The sequence below is a fragment of the Nuphar pumila genome, chromosome 12 (assembly GCF_984573655.1).
Source record: "Nuphar pumila chromosome 12, dmNupPumi1.hap1.1, whole genome shotgun sequence".
In the NCBI taxonomy this organism is placed as follows: Eukaryota; Viridiplantae; Streptophyta; class Magnoliopsida; order Nymphaeales; family Nymphaeaceae; genus Nuphar; species Nuphar pumila.
In genome coordinates, this window is record NC_143260.1 from 24,106,390 (window position 1) to 24,131,979 (window position 25,590).

Genomic DNA, 25,590 nt, shown 5'->3' on the forward strand with positions numbered 1-25,590 from the left:
ATATATATATATATATATATATATATATATATATATATATATATTAGTGTTCCTAAAAACGCAGAATGAGGTGCCTCAGGTTAAAATGGCTAAATGTTCTCACCATTGATTCCTTTAATGAAAGAGCTTTAGTTTGAGTTATTTAATCAATAAAGAACAAGTGGTTTTGCACTTCAGTCTGGCATTTAAGTGCTATAATGGAAACACTGGTTGGCTCTTTGTACACTGCTCGAAAGAAAAACAAAAAACTTAGAACTAATGGGGTGAGGGGGCGATGGATTAAGATTCCACCCCCTTCTCCTCTGACCACGACCAACCCCTCTCTCTCTCATAAAAATAAAAAATAAAACAAACATATCTGAGTCGGGTCTGACCTGACTTTTACCTGTGTCGGTTCTAGTATGCTGCATAGATTCTCACTATGTGGCCACCTTTTTTTTACTTTATTGATTCCAAACTAGAGAAAGAACCCTCTTAAATAAAGGAGGGAGGGGGCCTTCGTTCCCCCTCCTACTCAGTATGGGACTAATTTTGTAGCTTTGCTGATAGAAGGCGCCTTCGTTTTCCTTCACATGTCTTATATCAAAGGTATATTGTATGAGTTATTTTCAAAAATTCCTTTCTAGTATATACTCCTTGGTTTTAGTTTTTCATACACCGATATTCTGCCGAGATTTTTTCGATAAAAATAATAAAATTTAAAATCTCCCAAGAAATTCTTTCACCGAGAAATTGTTGAGAAATGAGAACGAACTTTCTGACTATGATCCAATCAAGGCTTTAAGTAATGATTTTTCAAATTTATTGGCAGGTGAGGTTTTGTATTAGTTTTGTTTGTTCTTATATAATGCAACTTTCTTTTTATGTGTCCTTTGTAAAATTTGTCAAGTACACGTTCCATAGAATAATTTAGCACTTGTCTTGTTGAGAAAGATACTTAGAATGTGTTAAAGACTGTCATATTACATGTATTTGTGCTACCCTCATAGCTGTGTATATAAGTTTACTTTTGAGAGGTTTTTTTGTAACATAGCATTAAGGGCCTTGGTCTTCTATTTTTCTCACCTTGTGTAGCAGAGAGTCGACTCCTTTATGTTGTAAACCCTCATTCTTTTGAAGTAAGAAACCCTATTGTATTTCGGTCTTCTTTGTTGAGAAACTATGTTTTGATGATACATGATAAATATATATGATATGCTTTTATGAGATATGATAAATATGATATGATAAATATGATATGCTTTCATATATGAAATTGAATATGTTATATTATGACTGGATATAATGTGCTATGAATATAACGTGTATTTGATGCAAGGATCTTTCACTTGAAGATAGTGAAGGCTTTATGTTCAAGTACAACATTCTGATGCAATCATACTCATGAATTGAAGAAAAAGCTTGATGAGCCAAAGAGATGCATTAAAGACTATCTAAGATGATCGACTGCTTCAAGATGTCTTTTTTCTTCTTTAGAGTCATATGTAACAGAACCTTCAGAAGCATGCATATTTCATATTACACTATATGCTTTAAAATCATACAAGCTATTCATATACAAAAAGACAAGCTTTCATAAAAAGAACGTTATGTATATTGTAGTATTTCAAAAACACATTTTTGAAACAAATCATTGTACTTCCTACAAGCATTTATGAAAAAGAAAAATTGACAAGATATAATAGCTCATGATTTCAAAAGCATTAATTGTACTTCCTACGAGCATTTATGAAAAAGACAAATTGATAAGATGTAATAGCTCATGATTTTAAAAGCATTAATTGTACTTCCTACAAGTATTTATGAAAAAGACAAATTGACAAGATATAATAGCTCATGATTTCAAAAGCATTAATTGTACTTCCTACAAACATTTATAAAAAAGACAAATTGACAAGCTATAAAAGCTTGTGATTTCAAAAACATTTATGTAAGAAAAGACAAAATGCATTGGTTCATAATACACAAACATTTACGTAAGAAATTTTGGTTCATAATACATAAACATTTATGTAAGAAAAGACAAATTGTGAAAAAATATATTGGTTCATAATACACAAGCATTTATTTGAGAAATGACTTTGTAATATAAGTATTACTCAAGAAATGACCATCTGTAAAATAAAGTACTAAACAAGCATTTATTATACTCTCATATATTTAAACAAAGAATTAACGATTTGTAATAGAAATAAACTCAAACAATTAATATACTACAAATCATTTATTTAAGAAATGACAAATTATAATATAAATTACATTTCTAAATACTTCAACGTTTAATGTACTACAAAACATTTATTTGAGGAATGACACATTACAAATTAAATCTCATTTATAAATACACCAACGTATATTGTACCTCAAAACATTTAATTTAGAAATGACGACGTGAAGAAACTATCATTATTTAAATACACCAAACATTTATTACTTAACAATTATTTAATTTATGAAGTGACGATTTATGAAAAAGTAATATAGTACACACACTATTACCCACCTTTTCTTATAAAAGTTGTTTTTGAGATAACTAGGCATCTCACATCACAAAAGGACAATTATTTCATAGCATTTCAAAAAGCAACGACTATTTTTGAAGATGTATATATACAGATAAAATAATATTTCAAAAAAATACATGTGAGTTTTCAAAGAGAAATATTATTACATGACACATTGAAAAAGAGCTTAGAAAAGGAAAGAGAAAAAGACAAGAAAAGCTCTCTGACAAAAGAATCAAGTGTGTGTCTGAAGAAAAATAAAAAAAGAACATTCTGTTCTCCTGAAAGATTATTCTGCCTATTTTCAAAAGAGAGAACATTCTGTGAGAATCTTCAAATGTGCATTCAAATCCTGCATATCATTCTGAAGGTTCTATAGAAAAGTGTTGTAACTTTCTGTTTTCTGTTGTATTCCTTTTTTGTTGAAGTAAAAGACCTCTGAGGAAGATGGTGTTTTCCTTCTCTGTTGAGAGAAGTAGACATGTGAGGAAGAGGGTGTTTCCCTTCGTTGTTGAGAGAAGTAAATCTCTGAGGAAGAGGGTGTTGTACTATTTATCCCGTAACACGGATTATATAGTGAAAGACTCAAGTGATTTACTTGGGGACTGGATGTAGGTCAGTAACTCGACCGAACCAGTATAAATCCTGTGTTTATTGTGTTGTGCCTAATTGTCTTATTTTTTATATTATCGATCTGCAACGAATTACACTATTCACCCCCCTCTAGTGGAATTTCATTCTCTATTGCTTTTCTCTCTCTCTCTCTCTTTTCCTTCTATAACAAACATGGTATCAGAGCCATGTTCTTGCCTTAGTTGTCATAGGTGCTAGGCGGTGAGCCCTTAAAAAGGCCTAGGCGGTACCCAAAATAAAAAAATTTAAAAAAACATAAAAATATAATAAGAAACATGTATACATCATAAAATTAATCAATAATAAGCAATAGACAAATAATATGTAAAACAATTATATTACATAACCTTAACCTGCTCAAACAAATTAAGAATAAATTAACAATTGAATAAACAAACCATGCAACTAACAATGTGAATGAACAATACACAAAATAAAATCATGTATACAAAAAAATTTAACAACAATAGACATAATATAAACAATAGACAAATAATGTTTTCTTCTTCTCAAATAATGTCTTCTTCTTCTCAACAATAAACATAATACAAGCAATGGACAAATAACATGTCTTCTCTTTCTTCTTCTTCTTCTTCTCCTCCTCCTCCTCCTCTTCGATAAAGAAAACAAATGATGTCTTAAAAAAAAAAGAATCTTCAAAAAAAAAAAGGAAGCCTAGGCAGTGACAGCCTAGGCGACCTAAGCAGCAATATAAGGCCTCACCGCTCAGACCTGGTTGCCCAAGCGGTGGGGCTGCGCCTAGGTTGCCAGGCCGCCTATGCGCCGCCTTTGACAACTAAGGTTCTTGATTGTGAGGAGGCTGAGAGTGTGATTTGGGAGGAGCATGGCCATTGTCGACTGTTCATCATTTGTCGAGATCGTGCTGACATCAACAGTGGGTGCATGGTCAACCAGTTTTTTATCATCTGAGTTAGGGTTTCACTCAATCTTGATTTTAGAAGTATTTCCAATCATGGTTTGGGGGGCATAGGAGATATATCAGATTTTTGAGGAATTTCTGGATATTGACGTCTACAATGACCAGATTTGCATATTTTGCACATTCTGATCTTGTGGATGGATGTTCACCAAGATTTGATGTAGTTGGATTGTTTTTACATGGAAAATGTTTTGAAAGCAAGCTGGACTTGAGTTTTAGCAGTCTGGTGAAGATTTGGTAAAGTTTTTGGGTATTTAGTAGAGGCCGTAAGCAGACTTCAGTCTATATAGGCTATCGGATAGACTGATTTTGTGGGTTTTCTGCCTTAGTTTGATTCTGGGTACTGTTAGTGCTGCTGTTGGGTTGTTTTCCAGTATATTTGGTGCTTCGGTAGTGTTTTTTTTCACAACATTGAGATTAGTATGATTGGCTGGCTGTTTTTCTCAGCATTGAGTGGTATTTTTGGCTGGTCTAATTTTTGTTGAAGGTTTATTTAATATCGTACTTGCTGTGTTGCTGATTAAACTGTTAGTGTTCTCTCCATATTTGGTGTACTTTCTTTGTTGGTAGTTGTTTTGTGCAGCTTCCTTGTTATTATAGTTTGGGGGTTGCGGTAGTATGGAGAAGGGAGACCCGATTCAAGTCACTCCGGTGAAGTTAGATGGGACCAACTATGGATTTTTGTCTGAATTTGTGATTGGAGTTATTATGCTAAAATATGCTAAAAAAACAAATACAAAGTGCATACACTATTACAAGCCCAATAAAAAACAAAACAAAGTCACTAAAGCACTATACAAGCACAAAGTGCATATACAAGGCTTTAAAGAGTAAAAAAAACAACACAACATAAAAAATATCATCTTTATTGAGTAGAATACTTAGGAAAAGTATTAGAAACAAATGTGGGGTTTACCCCAATTTATACATAAGAGGTAGTCTCAATAGTGCTATTGGAACAGTCCAACAGCGGACTGTTCTAACAACTCTATTGACTAGTCAAAAAAGACCCACATACTCATGTATACATATAGATACATGTATATATATTGTATATATACATATTATATGTATATACATTTTAATAATTACATGTGTAAAAAAGTTAATATATATATGAATCAATACATTTTAACACTCCCCCTCAAACTTATGGTGTAATTACCGAAAGTTTGAAAAAACAAAAACAAATGATTGATCCAAGTCTTCATTGATAATATTTACCAAATGACTTCATCAGCTATCTCTTTATTCATGATGCATAAAAAAGCAAAATTTCTTTCTCATATCATCTTTAAAAACCGTTAGAGAGAACACCACAAAGGTTTCAACTATATAAAGGAGGATATCCTAACCAAATAGTTATTAAAAGAAAACATTTTAACCCAATAGTTAAAAAATGGTTATAGAATATATGTATCTAGTTTCAACTATATATTTTAAACAAGAATAACACAGATTAATTCATCATATATATATATATATATATATATATATATATATATATATATATATATATATATATATATATATATATATATATATATATGAAGAAAGTATGGTTTAGTTCCCCAACAAAATATAGTGGTACCACCTTAATCCATAATTTTTAATATTAGCAATAATTCAAGCAAGGTACAATAGCAATTGAGATAAACACAAGGAATATATATAACGACCCCAACTCATATCCCTTGAAAATACAATTTTTTTTTATTAAACCATTGCGAAAGTCTTCCCAGAAACCTAGGGCCTTTACCGTTCCACTCTCGATTGGATAACCAAACACACCACAAAAACTCTTACATTTATCATCTATACGAAACCTAATTTTTATTGAATAATAAGTGATATGTCTCGATACAACTGCATAAATGAAATTCAGAATGCATAAACACTTATATGAAAAAGGAAAGTAAAAAAGACTGAGTCACGCTGTCCATCTGTGAACTGTCTAGCAAAAACGTGACACCCGTAGCTCTCCCAGAAGCTAGTCGCTTCACTGATCTTTTGTGGCTGCGAAAAACCATAAAAAGAGGGTGTCTGAAATCCGAAGAATTTTGCGTACGAAACCCTCTAATGAAATAAATGAGTATAAAGAACACAAATAAGATTTTATGTAATAATTTAATAAAATGCAATTATGATAATTACATAATTCAATTAAGCATTCATGTAACCGGAAACATTTATTAACATTAAAGAACATGTAAGCAATAGTAGGGATCACTATTTAAGCAATACGATCATATGACATGTAATAGAGAACAATATTATGTATTCTCCAACATTTAACAATTAAAGGAACAGATAAAATGTGCATGATCTAATGCATAAAAGGAATATGCGTGATTTATGTGCAATGCATGATTCTCTTTCCTTAAAGTTTTTCTTTTCATATGCATGCCCTATTAAATGCATACAATTTAAGTTTCTCTTTTTATTTATCATTGCCCTCGGATACACCAAACGTATAAGATTTTTCGAGGTCAAGTAAGGTTCATAGGGTAACTTAACACACAAGTTGTATTTTATTACTTGATTCCAAACTTAGCCCTCGATCGAATCACCTTCGGAACATTAAACCTCCACATCTAATGTCGGGACACCAGGGATCCTCCACGCTCACAAGTGCCACTTTCTTGGTATACCAAAATATTTGTGTCGAACACACCACCCCAGGTAAAGTGGCGGACTCTCCCTAAAACTGTGACCAGGAGAAAGAACCTCAATATCGGGTTCAGGGGTAATAAGTAAAGCACACAGAATTTTTTGTATCCTTGTGGTCCCCCAAAACTGAATCTCTAAGATGCCCATTCTTTCGATGAGAAATCTCAGATCGTATATTACATTGTTCTTATTTATTATCTTTTTATTAAAAACCAATTATTAAGTTCTGCAATTTAGCATGCAAAAGCAAGGCAAAGGCTCACATCTACCCTTGCGAGAGTCATCACGGGACTCCCGCCCGTAGAAACACATAAACGCCTCAATACCTGAAGCGTACGCCTCAGAGGCGAAGCGCACGCTCAAGGTATTGAGGTGTTGCAGTGAAGCGTTTTAGGATGTGAAGCGCACGCTTCACTCATGTGAAGCGCACGCCTAAGTCGAAACGTGTTTCGCTTCTAAGGCGTGCACATCATGTTGAATGTCGTCTCTGATTCTCGATTCTGTTTCGAAAGAGATCAGAAGAGGCGAAATTGTTGCAGTGAGGAAGCGATGGCGTTGTAGACGATGCTCGTTCCGCTCGCGCCCAGGATGTAGGCCGAAGCATTGAGCAGCCGCTCCAGCTCCGGCGGCTCGGTTTCTGATCACGCGGCTCTTCCTCCGATTCCGAGACGGAGCTCGAGCTATCCGAGACGTCGTCGTCGTCGCCTCTCTCTTTTCGGCTGGCTCGCAGGCACGACCATCTCCCGACGTCTTCATTCTTCTTCCGGTCTCCGGAAATTTATGCCACGCCCGCTGCGTCGGCCTTCTTTCTCTTCAACTGGTACCGGTAGATGAAGACCATAGACACGAGGCTCAAAGCCGCGAAGTTTCCGACGACGATTCCGGCGATAGTTTCGGGAGTCAGGCTGTCTCCTATGGTGCGGCTTCTCCGACTGAGGGCTCCCGTTCTCCGTCGGCTGCTTCGGCAGGCTCTCAGGTATGGCCACAATTGTCGTCGGCGACGTCGTGGTGTTCGGCGACGGGTTGGAGAGAGTCGTCGAGACGTTGCAGAGGCTCTTAAGCGGGCCGCCGCAGAGGCTCGGGTTCCTGAAGAAGCACTGCGGCTTCTGGTTCAGGAACGCTCTGACCTCCGGCACCGGCCCGGAGAAGTTGTTGTAGGAGAGGTCGAGCGTCGCATTCTGCGGGATGCTCTGGCCGATCTCCGGCGGTATCGGGTCGGAGAACCTGTTGGACGAGAGGTTGAGGTACCGTACGGTCCCGATCTCCGACGGCAACGAACCATTGTGCAGGTTCGACGACAGATCCATGGCCTCCAGGAGCTGGGAATTGGTCCCGAAACACGGCGGAATCTCACCGGAAAAGTAATTATTACTCAACGAGAGGAAGCGCAGCGAGGGAGCGGTGGTGAAATTGTCTACCGGTTTATTTACGTGCTTCAAAGAAGAAATTGTCTATTTATTTTTTTACTTATCTTTTTTGGAGCTGTTGGATCGCTTGGCCGGAGGGTTGCCGGCAGTGGAGCACTTGCGCTTGAGGGTGGAGTTCTAGTGGTTCTTGATGGATTTGGAACTTAATTGATCTTGTGAGGACACAATTTAATTTATACTGTTATTTATTATTTATTATTAATTTTTATTTAAATTTTTCATTATTTTATTAATATTATATATTTTATTATTTTGATCATGAAGCTTAGGCTTCAACGCCTCGAGGCTTACACATCGCTTCATAACAGGCTCAACGCCTCGCTTCGCCTCATCGCATTTAACAACCTTGCATAGAACAGTGTGAACATAACGCAATAAAAATAAATATAATTTTCGCGATACATTTAAGATGATTAAAGAGAGAGAAACCCAAAGCTTAGGGCCTACCAAGCCCACAATAACTCATTACGATCATCGATGCACCCTAAGCAAAAACTATAACAACATGCCATAATTCACTTGTTTTCTAAATGTATATTCATATATGCAGCTTTCAGCTATGCGTAGGAAACAAGGATAGTTAGAAACATGTTTACAGTCAATTCATGTGATAATGTCAAGTGCACGCTTCCATTTAATGCATGTTTTCAAATCAATTGCATGTTTCCATTCATTAGTCATGATCATGTCTATTGCATATTTTGATTAATAAATCACTTCAATTAAAACACACATGCCATCACCTACATGCAATGACTACCATTTTCATATAAGCACCTGTATATGCAGCAAAACCTGTCACAACTTTGCAATTAAGCATAATGTATCACTCTGCAAGCATACAAACTTTTTATTCCTCTACACATACACAGTTGATCCAAATTTTAAGTAATACATCTGGACAGTTAAATCATAACTTGTAAACTTTTTTTTTTCTTTATACTCTACCTCTGGTCCATGCCCAGCCGACTGACAGTCGACTGGGTTTATAATTCAATCTGCACCCAGCCAACTGTCAGTTGGCTGGGTTTTTTTTTTTCTACAGGGCTCACACCCAGCCGACCCAGTCGGCTGGGGTTCCCAGCAAGCCCTGCTGACCTGAGTCAGCTGGGTCGGGTCTGACCAAACCTGTCCCAGTCCTGCCCAAGGGCCGGACTGGGCTAGGAGGCCTCTGCCAAGCCGGGTTGGCTAAGCCAGCCCAGCTGACCTTGTCGGCTGGGCCTGACAGCCCATGCACAGGCCCCAGTTCGGGCCTGTGTGTGCTGTCAGGGCTGAACAACCACCAAAATGAATAAAAAAAACAATTTATTTTTATTTATTTTTATAGTTTTGACCTGGGCCTGTTCAGCAGGCCCGGCCAGGCCTGCCGGACACAGCCCAACCTGGCCTGGCAGACCTGTCAAAACAACGACAGGTCTGGCCCTGGTTCAGCCAGACCGTGAGGTCCCCAACCAGATTGTATGGGTCCTCGATGGTCCGATGCTACTGTTTTTTTTTTCTTTTTCACAAAAACCCAAACCATGTATGCACTATACATATTTATATGCATGAAAAACAGGTATTACACGACCATCATGCTTCTACAGATTTTTTCCCTGTTCATAACAATTGTACATACATCCAATATCATATGCATATTATGCAATAACGTAAGAAATCGAATTCACTATAAAACAAGTGTTAAAAAGCTCACTTAACATGAAATAAAATTTTGTTTTTTTTAGAAAACCCATACACAGAATTTTTTTTTATATGAAAAGAACGGAAAACACCCATATAAAAGAGGATCTATTGATCCTCGTCCGTGTATACTTGAGTGAAGACATAGATTCACTCCTTAACCATGGATTTAGGTCATGGTATAACATGAGAATCGAATCGAATCAGTATTCGATTTCTTACTTATGTCAAAAGAAGAGACCACCTTTGCTTGAATCGAAGGAAAAGAGAAAAATAATGGTGGATCAAGGGTTGGATCGCTGGAGAAGGCCTTCTCTCTCTCCTCTTTCCCTCTCTCTTTCTCTTTTTCCTTCTCTCTCTCTCTTTTAAGTAATGAGTGGGAGAGGGGGTGATGCCTCCCCCCCCTTCTCCAGCCCTCTCTAAGAGAGTTTCCAAAAAGATGGAAACTCTCTCTCTCTCTATTTCTTAATTTTTTGAAACTTTTTCAAATATCGACTTTTCCACAATTGTTATTTTTTTAAACTTTCCAACCCCTTTTAAAACTCTCTTTGAGTAAGTATAAGGACTCTTTCAAGGAGTCCCACTCAGCCCTAAAATAAAAATCTGAAATTAATATTATTTAATTAATTATTTATTAATTATTAATAAATTAAAAATTATCTAAAGGTACAAAAAATAACCAAATTAATCCAGAAGGCTCCCTAACCTTATTTAACCCCAAAAGAAAGCTTTATATTCAATTTAAAGCTGGAAAAATGTGGGGCTTGGATCCAGATCCAAACCCATACCAGATCCAAGATCCAAACCCATACCAGATCCAAAAATTGGAGTAAGACCTGGATCAAATCTAGATTTGAGTAGGACCCAAATCCATACAAAATTCGGATCTTAGGCCTTGTATCCAATCCGATCTAACTCCGGATCCATTTTGACAAACTGCTCAATTTTCAGAAAAACACAATTTTCGGGCAAACCGAAACTCGAATTCAGAAAAGTAAAATATTGTTGCGCTCAGAATTCCGAGATGCATCCAACGCTATATTACATGAATACTAAATTCTGAATTTCGCCTGAAAATAACCCAAATTTTGCTCGAATTTAAAGGTCGAAACTAAAACTTTTTCTCACGTTTCGTTTGGCTCACCTTGACCTTGTCGATGAGACCTGGGTCAAGCCCAGACTCAAAAACTTCAGTCTAAAAATCGAGCCTCAAATGATTTTTCTCCCAGACTTACCAAAATTTCGTCCAAATTATAAAATGATTGTACTAAAATATGCGATTTTACAATATACTTCAAAATTAATTTTTAAGAATTTTACAATAAGACGATCGTACTGATAAGAGCAACATATTTTTCAAGAAAATATAAATTCTAAACATATATTAAACATAAAATATCAATCAAATATAAACAATTTAGCAATAGAGTCCTAAAGGCTTGAGTATTTCAAAGAAGATAAACTCATACGACAACAAATATATTAAATATAAGAACTCAAAGGAGCTCACAAAAAAGAAGAATTAATTAAATTCATCCAAAATGCAAGATAACCAACATGGAACAAATATAAATATCTTCAACATAGCATTAGGGATCTTAGTCTTCTATTTTTGTCATCTTGTGTAGTGGAGGGGAGATCGACCCCTTTATGTTGTAAACCCCCATTCTTTTGAAGAAACCCTATTGTGTTTCATTCTTCTCCATTGCTTCTCTCTCTCTCTCTTCTACTACAACTATCAGAAGGTAGGGATGGCAGTGGAGCGAGGCGGGGCGGGGCGGGGCGGGGAACAAGGTCTCCACCTCTGCCCCGTCACAAAATTTGGCCCTCCATCCCTGCACGGGTTTTGATTTTAACCACCCTCCCCGGTCCTTTCCCCATTTCATGTCCTCCATCCCTGGTCTAAACGGGGCGAGGCAGGGCAAGGCCCTGTTTCTCCACCTTATGTCGTTAGAGGAAAGAGAGGAGAGAAATGACAGCTCGCTAGAGGATGGAGAAAAGAGAGATTTGAGTAAGGGTTTTATGTTAGGGTTAGAAATATATATATATATATATAGGATTTTATATGTATAAGGGTATAATAGTAATTTATTTAACAGGAATCAGAGACGGGGCGGGGGCAAGAATAAGTCCATCCCCGCCTCCATCTCCAGTCCAAACGGGGCAAGGCGGGGCAGGGCTTGTTTCCCTCCGATCCACTACAAGGTTTAGATATCTTGTAATGGTTTGTTGTTTGGTGGTAAAAAATACAAGGTTTAGATATCTTGTGAGCACTGCCATGTGTGGAGAACATTTAAGGAGTTGCATTGAGATTGCCATTGATAATAGATGGAAGCAATATTATATATTTTCAGTAATTTGTACCTTAATATCTTTTGTTTGTCTCTCATTCTGATATGCTTGCAGGAAATCTGCATTTTGTTAAGAAATATGCATTGTATTATATTCCTAAGTATAATAAGGTATACTTATAGGTATTTTCCTTTGTATTTCTTTTGTATTTTCTTTCTCAATGTAATTTCAAATTTACTAAAAGTATGCTTGTTATGATTTAGATTTTAGTAAAAGGATAGTTTAGGATAATTTTACATATTGTATACTTTTAGGGTAGAATAAGGATTTTATTTATTATTATTATTAGTCATTATTTAAGATAACCAAAATTTGTAATTTTTTTTTATTTATTTACTTTTCTTTTTGGTCAAATGAGATTGACCAACTAGCTATTGGGTTTGTAACAACTATCAATCTAATTTGTTGTAGTCAAACTAGCTGTTATTAGGGGTCAACAGGTCGGGCTTGGTTCGGACCCATGTGGAACTAGACTTGGACCAGATTTTTGGGTATGGTATCAGGTCCAGACCTAGGTCTAATCGAGTTCACTATAAGAAAGACCATACTCGAACCCGATAAGAATTACATGAACAAAACCTGGACCGTACTCGGTAAAACCATATTTTTTATCATTTCTACATTAAAAAATTGCAGGTCTTAATCGGAACTTGGGTCGGATTTGGGTAAAAATTCACAAACTATACCCGGGTCCATGTATTAATCGAACCTTCAGGTTCAGACCTGGGTCTTAATCGGGTCTTCTTATTTATCACCATACCTGGACCCTATAGGGTTTGGTTCGGGTCGGGTCCGGGTAAACCAGGCCCGTTGACACCCTTAGCTGTTATGTCTTCCTCTATATATTATTCAAGGTTGTATGTATTGTATAATAACCCGTATCGATCAATTACACCATATCGTGTCGTAACGTAAATGTATTATAAATTTTTAATAACATTTTTTCAAAAAATCCAAAAAAATCAGAAAAATTTAGCAAAAATTCTAAAAAAATCATATCACATGAAACAATAATCACAAAATACAACCATAAAATCACATGTGAAGCATTTATGTTTCTATGAGATGCATAAAACATCATCAAACGTCAACCAATATAGAATCATAGATAATATTGCATGCATATCTCACAAGAACAATGCAAAATATTAAATATCTTGCAATTAGGAACATGGCACAAAACTCATACTTTCATATTACATAAACAAAAACAAAATAACCAAGTGTATAAACAATTAAGTGTTAAATAACCAAGTTTTTTTAAAACATATTACATAAAACCTCAATAATCATAATTATTTTCTTTATCATCATTATGTTCTTCTTCTCCTCCTTTGACATCCACATCGTCTCCAAGATACGTGGGGTCTTCATCATCTACCTCTTGTGCTCCTTTTATGTTAATCCACTGAATGTCCTATTTATTCAAAAGAGTTTCTTCTTTAACCCATGTATCAAATTCATCAAAATGTTTCAAACTGATGGGATCTAATTGCTCTTTGTGCCTTCTTGTTAATAACTTTTCGATTTGCCTAAAAAGATGACATGAAAAAATTAAAATTAGTTGGGTTTTAAATGAAAATGACAAATAAAATTTATAATTGTATATACCACTGCTTCAGTCGTAAGTTGTAGCGAACGTAGACGATGTCATTGAGCCTTTTGTGCTTCAATTTATTTCTTCTTTTGGTGTGGATGTGCTAAAAGACACTTCAATTTCTTTTGCATCCACTTGCACTACATGTTTGGCTAAGAATGCAAATGACAAAAGTTCTCAAATTTAGAACATCTTCCAAACCTGGCCCACCACTTGTTTAAAAAAAATGAAAAATCAATAAGACAATAACAAATATAAAATCATACAAAACATCATAATTGAATAATAATATGAAATTAAAATTGAAATAGACAAAATAAATTACCTGGACACATTGTTCACATTGCTGTAAATCTCCCAATATCTTACAATGCATTATTATAGGTTTTCATTTCCTTATGAATTTGATCTTGAATACTATAATTAGGGTTCAACCTTTCGATCCAATCCAAAAGCCCCTTGTTGACTTTCCTATCCATTTTAAACGTAGGGGAGTATCTAAATGTAGGATTTAAATAATATGTTGCAGCATGAAGGGGTTTATGAAGTTGCCTTATCCACCTATGATCAATGATGTTCTATATAGATATGTACAATTTTTCTTCTTTAAATTATCTCTAATGGCCTCTTTTGCCTTATTCATGGCCTCGTCGAGATAACCTATAGCTGGTCTGTTTTCGTTATCATGGTATAGTTATTCTCAACATGTTCACGCATGAATCCCAGAATTTACTTTTAAATACAATATCTACCATTTCTCTAGGCTTTTTTTTTGCATGGGAATATGCATTCCACTCATCTAATGAAAATATTTTTTAGAGTGCAACTCTATTCTTTACTAGACTTTGTACTGTCAAAAAATTTATAGCAAATCTAGTAAGTGCACTATGAATCTACTCAGTACCACTAATGTACTTTCTCATTAGTCTCAAAACCCATGCATGATTGTAAATAAATTTAGTAATTTATTGTCCGCATTCAATTGTATGTTGTACCTCATTCATGTTGTCGATGTCCTCAAGCATGGGGCCTATGCAATGGAAGCACACGGGGTCCAAAAGAATGGCCCAAAATTTTCTTTCAATCATTTACTTGTTGCACTATAATTTGTTGCATTATCAGTAATAAAATGCATAAATTTTTTAGGTTCAAACTCTTGAACAACCTGATAAAAACTGTGAGCAATACATCTGTTGTTTTGGGCATATCAGACAGATCAATTGACTTCAAAAATATAGTTCTTTTGGGGCAATAAACAAGAAAATTTATTAAGGTCCTTGACTTTGTCGGTCCAATCATCTCTTGTGATGCTACACCCAGTTTCTCTCAATGACTATCTCATCTTATCGCAATATGCCTTCACTTCTTTCACATTAATTTCTAAAATTTTTCCTCTCAAAGCATGATACAAAGGCATCTTGTATTCAGGCCCGATACTAGTTATGGCATCTGCCATGGCCTGAAAATAAAAGAAATTTGCCGCATTGAAAGGAATGCAGACATCATAAAACCATCTCCCAACTATGACATTCTCTTGCTCGACTAAATGTTGAGGAGTAGCAGTACGAATGTCGGGTTGCGCCCAAGGGCAGTTCTAGGAGGGAGAAAACTCCTAATAGAGCCTCTAGCTCTACCTCCTCTCGAAGAACTCCCTCCTACTCCTCTTTCTCCTCCTCTTCTTTTTGTGCCCACGACACTACTACTAGCACCGGACACACTTTTCTCCTTCGCTATAGAACTTTATACTTTTGATGCTGCGTTAGAGGTTGTAGGATCAGAAGTAAGGAGTTCATCCATTTTTGCCTCACTCATCACTTTTTCTTGTCTTTTTTCTCTCAAACCAGTAAGTAATTGTTTGCATTGTCATTTCACGAAATCCGACAATTTTCTTGACATGCAGACCACAACATTGAGATGTGTCACAGCTAAATAAATGCTTCAACCGAGAGATACCACTCGAAATAACAATATGACAATAGTCACACTTGATTTTCAACCAGTTTTCACTCATTATTCGAGTGCTCATTGTCATTCTCTCATTTGATGTCATCTTCCCTAAAAAAGCTCAATAAAAAGGAAAGAATAAGGTTTTTTTTTTTTACCTTAACCCACTTCCTTGAGTGGAAAAATGGTGAAAATGACTATCACTTGATGAAATCGCAAAATCCCTCTCCCTTGTGCACGGATTGGCCCTCAAATTGCTCTCACAAGTTTTAGGGTGTGTGGATACCTCTCTAATGGCCTCTACACAAATGAGGGAGTTGGCCTCAAGAGGTCTTTAAAACAAAACAAAAATATTTTTTGGCCCTTTTTAAGTGTGTATGGGCCTGTATCGTACAATACATACGATACACACTCATATCACAATACGAGTGCGTATGTATCATTTTTCTTCATAGTTACGATAAGTATCATACCGTACAATACAATGCTGACAACCTTGATATTGCTCACCCTTTTTGTTGTATAGGTGAGAGAGGATGAATGTTTATAGTGCGTGTGTGTGCATGAGTGTTGTAATGTGATTGACTTATATATTTGTGTGATATTTTCATTAATAAAATATTTAATTTTGTTGTCTTGTTTTTCCTCGTGGCTATGTATGGTTTATTGCATCTAGTCAAATGCATTGAGTGTCATAGACTTACGGAGTTGGGATGTGACAAGTGCAGTGTTGCATCAAATATAGTAACGAGCGGTATGCGTTGGACTATCAGTGATGTGTGGTGGTAGCATGTCATGCGATGAACAATGGTGTCGTCGGTGGTATGACGGTGTCTGGTGGCACCTAGAACGTTGTTTGGTTAAGCATTGGACCAATGGATCAAAGGATGGTTGCCTTTGGAGATTTTGTTAAGTACCTCTCTATTCGGATGAAATATCCCACACGTAGCGTTTGGTTCACACGGGGGTGCATGTAGGTTAGGGTTGATTCACCTAGAAATCACATTAGGTGATCCTAACCGCGTATGGTGATGTTGGGCTAGGCGAGTGAATGCCTAGACATTAGGGAGTGATTTGAGTAGTGTTGCTCACTATGACGTATAACTATCAATTGGCTGCAAAGCTGGGGGTCGGAAACGACCTTCCCTCATCTGTTGAGATACCTGCAAGGTCTTCTGAGTGACGCTGTCAGGAAATTGTGGCGTTGTTGTTGAATTTGTGTTGTTGGTTCGGATGGGCGTGAGCATCACCCCTCGAAATTTGGACGATGACCGATTTCGCACATTTGCTGAAGAGCACTGTGTTCTGCGTATAAGGAAGATGCGCGGAGCCGTGGCTTGGGCTAGGCATCTGCACATGAGGTGGTGCGCAGTCCCAATAATCGAATTGGCAATCACGAAAAGAGTTTGTGCAAGACCTAAGTCGTTAGGCTGGCCAGACTGGGCAGTTTGGCGCTGCACGGGCTCGTAGAAAATTTTTGCCCGTCACAATGATGATGCATTTAGATTTCATTTATGTTTGATAAAATTGTTGTTAGTCTTGTTTTTCTTGTGGCTCAGATTCCATGCCATTTCATTACACCTGTTGCTTTGTCTCCAACTGCCACATAGAGATGGATGCAGGTATAAGACACAACATAGACAGATTCTGTCACATAGAGATGAATGCAGATATAGGACACGATATGGACATATTTGGGGAGATGTGTGGTTTTAGTAAAATTAAGATGGAGGGGCATGGCACTGTGTGTGTATGCACGCGCACGTATCAGTGTCATAGTTGTGTTGCCTTGAGAGATGTGAAGTGTTTGTGAGAGATATGTCCAAACAAGGTTCTATTAGGTTTTAATTCTAACTGATAGCATTTTAGATAACTTTATTAGTCTCATTATACTTTCAGGAAGGTTGGGTTCAGTTGTTAGGGCTTGGCTCAATCTCAGTTAGTTAGCTATACAAGCCAAGCTAGAGCCTAATCTCAGACTCATTTAGTTAAACAAGCCATGTTCAATCCCTGATCTCAGGATCATTAAAGCTCATAAAAGCTTGTTTATGAGCTTATTTAAAGTGTAGCTGCTATGTTATATATATATATATATATATATATATATATATATATATATATATATATATATATATATATATATAGAAAAAGTGGTAGTTGCGCACACGCTGGCTGTCCATTGCTGGGCGTGAAGGATGGCCAGCGCCTAAAAACTGGAAAAAATGCTCTTTGTGTGTTTTTTAGCCTTTAGCGATGCTTTTTAAGCTCCACTAAAGGTCCCAGTTCTGCTGGAATGTTTAGTGGCGCTAATGCCTCAGGAGGGACGTGCGGGTCATTTTTTTGCGATGATATTTAGCGGGGGGCAAAAACCACTGCTAAATGTCATTTTTTGGCTAAAAAATGCTGTTTTCAGCATTTTTTGCAACGAAAAAAGGCTGAGCATCCATCACGCCCCCTGTGATGGACGCTCAGCAGCGTTCCACTGGTAGCTGTGCACCTTAAGGGTTGCACAGCTATATATATATATATATATATATATATATATATATATATATATATATATATAGAGAGAGAGAGAGAGAGAGAGAGAGAGAGAGAGAGAGAGAGGAATATGATAACTGAAATATGGGCATTTCCAACACTTTTTTTGCAAATCCAATCACGCGGATGTGCTTGGCATGGTGAATTTGCTAGGAATCAAGCATTGGATCGTGTGTTTTCGATGAAAAAATGTGATTTTTGAATGCTTTAATATTTATGAAGATTGGTTTAAAAGCCTTAAAAAAATCTTGTTTATGCATCAAATCGGATAATTCAGGAACTAAAACCAAGTATGTAGATCACATCGGTACGGTTAGATTCAAGAGAAGGGAACAAAAAATATATGAAAATAGTGGTTCACACATTAGTTCTCATATTCTAGTCTCTCTCTCTCTCTCTTTATATATATATATATATATATATATATATATATATATATATATATATAAAGTGGTAGCTGCCTACCACTTTTCTGGCCTATCGCCAACTTACCACGAACGAATCAGTGCTTTTGTGTTTTTTCACAAGTCTGACCCTGCAGATGTGTTCGGCATGGTCGATTTGCTAGGTAACGACACTTGGATAATTTTTTTCGATAAAAAACATCATTTTTTAAGCCTTGAATATTTTTGAAAATTTTAGACCATCGATTTTTAAATCTTATAAAAACCTACCTACCTGTGCATCAGAATCAGACGATCCAAGAGTCGATTCCTATAAAAGCAAGCATGTAGAACACATCTGCTCAGTCAGATTTAAGGAAAACATGAAAAGCCCTTCAAAAACTTGTTAGGCTGGTGGTAGGCAGTTACCACCTACCATATATACACAGACACAAAAACTTCATGCTCTTGTGGTATTTAAAGTTTTTTGGCAAACCTGAGATCATGGTTTCAAGCAAGGTTGCCAAACTAGGAAGCGGGAAACGATACAGGAAGCAGAAGCGAGAAGCGAGGCATTTTAAAATTTATACGAAGCGGGAAGCGAAGTTTCAATTTAAAAGCAAAATATGAATAAAAAATAAAGCAATATGGAATCAAACTAGAAACAAATAAAAACTAAAATAAAATTGATCATTCTTATATTTCATGATTTTTTAGCTATAAAAAGTGCTACAAATGGTTCTTTTATAAGGTGTAATTTGCCTATTGAATAAGTTTATTTTTCACTTTAGATTGAGCCTGGTACGTTATGCTGACCTCAGCTCAAGCTCAGGGTTAGCTTGACTTATGTGCCACTACCAAATACCAACCATACTGCATCTATAACGTGCAGGCTGGGCTTGATTACATTTAGGGGACAAAGTTGTAGAATCCAATTCTACTGTTAGGTACATCACAATAGCACATCGTATGTTCTACAAAAAGGAAACCTTAGTCTGTACTTTCTAGCTGCTACTCGCTCTTCTGATCCATATTGCAACTCCTTATGACATTGATCTGATACAGAACAGAAACTAAAATATGTTGTATTAAAATAGTACACACAAGACTGATGATGCAGACTCTTGGTCCCAATGTTGTAACAAATATAAGGTTTTTGTTTACTAGCATTATTTTACATCCTGTGCGTGCATACGTCTAATTTATTGATTTGGATCAGAAATATCTCTTAGATATCACTTGCCTGCATTTGATTCTTTTATCATCCTTGTGATCGGTTAAGTTTACCAGGACTAAGTGTGTTCGGGGTTTCTTCTGTTTTAACCCTTTTTCTGTCTCCTGGGACAGCTCAAATAAAATTGATTCTAATTTGGCTCTCCATTGTTGCTGCAGCGTTTCACCCGTTTAGGGGGAAAGCTTCCCAAAGGCGTCTTGCTTGTTGGCCCACCAGGTACAGGTAAGACCATGCTAGCGAGAGCCATTGCAGGGGAAGCTGGTGTTCCATTCTTTTCTTGCAGCGGAAGCGAATTTGAAGAAATGTTTGTGGGTGTGGGAGCCCGGAGGGTAAGGGACCTGTTTGCAGCAGCAAAGAAACGATCTCCTTGCATTATCTTCCTTGATGAGATTGATGCAATAGGAGGAAGTCGAAATCCAAAGGACCAACAATACATGAAAATGACACTGAATCAGTTACTTGTTGAGTTAGACGGTTTCAAACAAAATGAAGGGATTATTGTAATCGCTGCAACCAACTTTCCGGAGTCTTTAGACAAAGCACTAGTTAGGCCTGGACGATTTGATCGTCATATTGTGGTCCCAAATCCAGATGTTGAAGGACGCAGGCAAATTATGGAGTCACACATGTCAAAGGTATCTTCTGTCCCATGCTAAGTGCTTATTCTTAAGAACTTTTATGGTGTTAACTGCTAATTTCGTACATATTCAGGTCTTGAAAGCAGATGATGTTGATCTCATGGTCATAGCCAGAGGAACACCAGGATTTTCTGGAGCAGACTTAGCAAACTTGGTGAATATTGCTGCTTTAAAGGCTGCAATGGACGGTGCCAAAGATGTCAGCATGGCTGATTTAGAGTATGCAAAAGACAAGATCATGATGGGAAGCGAACGGAAGTCAGCTGTTATCTCTGAAGAATCAAGAAGGTTGACTGCCTTTCATGAAGGCGGACATGCCCTGGTTGCCATCCATACTGATGGTGCCCTTCCTGTGCACAAGGCCACAATTGTTCCCAGGGGAATGTCTCTTGGCATGGTTACTCAGTTGCCAGAAAAAGATGAGACAAGTGTTTCAAAGAAACAGATGCTGGCACGCTTGGATGTGTGCATGGGTGGACGCGTTGCAGAAGAACTTATATTTGGAGAGAGTGAGGTTACATCTGGTGCTTCTTCTGACCTTCAGCAGGCAACATCTCTGGCAAGGGCAATGGTCACCAAGTATGGGATGAGCAAGGAGGTTGGGTTGGTTTCTCATGATTATGACGACAATGGAAAGAGCATGAGTACTGAAACTAGGCTGGTAATTGAGAAGGAAATGAGGGAATTCTTAAATAGGGCTTACAACAATGCGAAGACAATCTTGACAACACATAATAAAGAGCTTCATGCGCTTGCTAATGCACTTCTTGAGCACGAAACGCTGACCGGTAGCCAGATAAAGGCTTTGCTGGCCCAACTGAGTTCCCAGCAGCAGCAACTGCATCCGACAACAACCTTGCCGTCCAACTCTACAACTGCAGAGGTTCCCCCATCTGCTACACCATCTGCAGCAGCTTCTGCAGCAGCAGCTGCTGCTGCAGCTGCAGCCAAGGCGAAAGGTGTCACTCAAGCAGTTGGATCATGAAGCCTCCCAGATTTGTTAGTTGGAGCGGCCATAAGGTGTATAGTAGTTAACTCTTTATAGCGTATATTTGATGCTTTGATGAGAGTCGGGGTACCATCATGTAAACAGTACGTTGAGTGAATGAATTGTATGAAGCATTGGCAGTGGGACATCTACACTTACCTCAAATTACCACACGCCCCTCCCCTCCGACATCTGAGTTTCATTGTTGCTCAATGCTTGCCTTACACATTTTTTCTTGAGGTGCATTCGTCAAGTTGTTAAACTTAATTCCTAACCATGAATTCTTGAAGTCTGTTGAATCATAATGATATTTGATCCCTAAATAATTTAAAGGGACATCTTTCTACATATGGAGTAAGTTTCAAGGTCATCTAGTTCAATTGCACATTTTGGGATAAAATGGGGTGTTGGATAAATTAGGTCCTATACATAGTTTGTCTCATGCTTTACTCCCAAAAAATGTGACAACTCAAACATGAGTTAGCTGTCAATATATTGTCAAACAATGTACATTTTGTATGGAATTTATCTGAAATGTGTTTCAAGGCTCCAATAGGGATGGCAGTGGACCGGCTTAAAACGAGGGTTCGTCCAAACCTGCCCTGTTTGGACTGGGGAGGATGAAGGTGAAAATCAAAACCTGTATGGGGATGAAAGCGGGGATAGACTTACTCTTGCCCCCGCTCCGTCCTGATCATGAAATTATTAATATACTCTCATATATTATAAAATCTTTATATATATATATATATACATATATTCTTGACCCTAAACTCTTTCTCTCCTTATTTTCTTCTTAATCCTCTTAAAATAAGAATAAATTTATTTTGAGACGGGATGCTGACAGAAACGGGAACAGGGATGGGATGGGGACAGCCATCTTGAGATGGGGATGGAGGGCAAAATTTTGAGACAGGGCGGGGGTGGAGACCTTGTCCCCTGCCCTGGTCCACTGCCATCCTTGGTCTCCAACCGAGCGGCGCTTTACAAAAACTGGGAAAAACTATTGAAGAATTCAGATTTGATATATCTGAGTGTTTTCAATAATAAAACCCTTTGTTGGATGCATTCTGCGATGGAAATATGAGTATGACAGATGAAAGCGCTGCATCTTCCTGCCGGACTATGGATGGATATATTCTTAGTTTATCTTCTAGGGCAAGCTATGAAAGGAATAAAAAGAAAGTGAATAGGCTTAATAAATATACAGTAGAAGTTCAATCAAGAAAAGATCCACACAAGCAAATTCTCAATGAGAAAAAGCTCACTCGGAATAAGGTGAGAACTAAAAGAAAGCACTCCAATGGAAGGTAGCTGTGAGAACCCATATCCAAAACCGAGCTGCGACCTTTGTAGCTTGTTTTTATGACAGGTTTAGCAAGATTTCGATGTGCTAACTCGGCTAGTTATGATCAAACTGGGCTTGTATTGTTCTTGGAACTGCCGATATCTTTATGCCACCCTTACCAAGGTAGGTCCAGTCAGGGCACAGGATGCACCCGAGTAGGGACAGACCGGCCCCTGCCCAGATGCTGTCCCCCGATTGATACAAAGGAACCAAGTGGTCCCAGCGTGGACTGCTTGCTTCCTGGTGCATGGGATATGTGAGTCGGTCCTGGATGGTGTGTCCAGGTGATGTTTGTCCAGCGAGTCAAACGCACCCTCAACAGACTGGGTCAGTGGTTCGGTAGTTTTATTTATGCTGCACCATTTTAAGGGTCAATAGCCGAATCATCAGGGGCAGTTCCTAGTTCTATTCACAAGAAATATTCCTGGGAGTTGTTCCGGGTCTTGATCAGACAACGATCGTATCCTATGACATATGTTGAATTCGTAGTTGTCCAAACAAATGCATCATGGACGGCTAGGATCATATGCACAAATAGGTGAGAATGTGGACGGCCAAGATGCATTCTGTTGGGCAGCTGTGATCAACATATGATGCACAACCATGTGTCATTAGGTACAATACTTTTTCCCCCTTTTTTGGCTAAGGGCAAAGAGAAACCCCTAATCATTGACTGCAACTTGATATGCTTGCATTTGATAAATGGAAAATGATGGCAAAAATGGTACGTTTTCAAAATGCTTTACATTTTTTGAAATGCATCATGTCTAAATTCGTAAATACTTGATTTCTTTAAGACCATTTTACATTTTGCAGGAGCGGACCTTCTGAAGTTCACTTAATATATCAGTATAGTCTTCGGGTATGGCAAACTCTCATTAAAAGGTAGATTCACACATTTTTTAGAACTTCATGTAATTAAAACATGTCCAAACTTCACAAATATTCTACTAAATTTATATATATAGTGCAAAGTTTGCAAGACCAAATATGCAAACTTATTGTAATTGAAACCTATCAAAACTTTGCAAATAGTCGGCTAAATTCGCATATATAGTACGATGTTTGCATAATCAAATTTGTGAACTTTCTATAACTGAAACTTATCAAAACTTTACAAATAATCCACTAAATTCACATATAGTACAAAATTTGCATAACCAAATCTGTGAACTTTCTATAACTTAAACATGTCAAAACTTCGCAAACTAACTTCACATATATTGTATAAAGTTAGCATAACCAAATTTTTGAACTTCTTGTAACTGAAACTTGTTGAACCTTTACAAATATTCTACTAAATTTGTATATATAATATGAAGTTTGAATAATTAAATTTGTGAACTTTCTATAACTAAAATTTGCCATAACTTTGAAAATATTTCACTAAATTCGCATCACATAATATATTTGTGAACTTTCTATAACGAAACTTTGCAAACCAACTTCATATATATAGTACAAAGTTTGCATAACCAAATATGTGAACTTCCTGTAACTGAAATCTGCCGAAACTTTGTAAATATTTTATTAAATTTGCATATATAGTATGAAGTTTACATAAAATCGTGCATATCTCCATTAAGTAACTTATCCTCAAAGAGATTCTCAAATATAGGGCGATCTGACTACATTTTTGGTGTGCAAATTTTCTTATATTCACATGCTTGTTGAATCATATATAAAGTTATTTTTTATCTTTTTTTCTCATTTATTTCTATAAAGAACCCTAACCCTTTTTCTTCTAGATCCCTTAACATTTTTCTCTATCCTTACAACAATTTTTTAGAAAACTTTTTGTTGTATTCTGATGAGGTTGCAGTATCCTTCTCATCGACTTCCTAGGTTAGGTCGAAAAGTAATTTCATATAAATAATATGTATGTTGATTGTTTTATTTTATTCCAAACTTTTTCCTTTTGTTGTAGATATAAGCATTTAATAGCATCATGTGTATTTATTTTTTGGTTGTTGTTGTAGGTGTTTTTTATATGTTTTTTAGTTTTATTTAATATTTATCACTGGATTTTACCGTTTGTAGTTTACTATGCTTAGGTTTTTTTATTGATATATATGTATGTGTGTGTGTTGTAGGTGATTTATATTTCTTTGCTTGCCTTTAGTTAATATTCACTATTTTTGTTGTAGTGAAATGAGGCTAGGGTTTACTGTGTACATGCATTGAATAAGAGTTAAGGGGTTATTATGGGTAGTTGGTTTTTAAAGTGGTTGCTATAGGTAGTTATGTTAATTGAATGTATGAAGTGTATATGGATGATATTTCTCACATGTTATTTTTATTACATGAATGATATGTTGTGTGGTTGGTATAGGCAGTTAATGATGACCTATAAAAGGGTTAAAATATACTATCATAGTATTAATTACTCTATTTGAAGATATATAGTAGTTTAAAAAATAGTAGCTATAAAGAATTTATATCTTTAATGTCTCATAAAACCGAATATGCAAAAAAGTCAATGATCTGTCAGTCTAGTTTTTTTTTTTATGTAGATTGAATAATTTTGAGCTGTATATAATGCATATTTATTCTTTCTGATGGTAGATAATATCTCACACATCACTCCATCAACTCTTATTTTTGTCTATCCACCAAAAGTAGTTCATAAAGTAGAATGACTTAAGGTGAATAGACAAAGAACAAAACACAAGGATGTTGGGTCTTACAAGTATAGTGTGTGGTGAGTTACA

At 36.6% G+C, this 25,590-nt stretch overlaps 1 protein-coding gene across 1 annotated transcript in view; it reads left to right on the forward strand.

Annotated features, from left to right (window-relative positions):
- LOC149820331 (ATP-dependent zinc metalloprotease FTSH 5, mitochondrial-like) overlaps window positions 1-21,875 on the forward strand; it is a 57,871-nt gene extending 35,996 nt beyond the window's left edge. Inside the window, exons 6-7 of the mRNA XM_089983407.1 lie at window positions 20,064-20,540; window positions 20,617-21,875. Of these exons, the coding sequence (XP_089839533.1) occupies window positions 20,064-20,540; window positions 20,617-21,528 (1,389 nt within the window). The 3' untranslated portion in view covers window positions 21,529-21,875. The remainder of the gene's footprint in view (window positions 1-20,063; window positions 20,541-20,616) is intronic.
- Window positions 21,876-25,590: the final 3,715 nt, after the last annotated feature.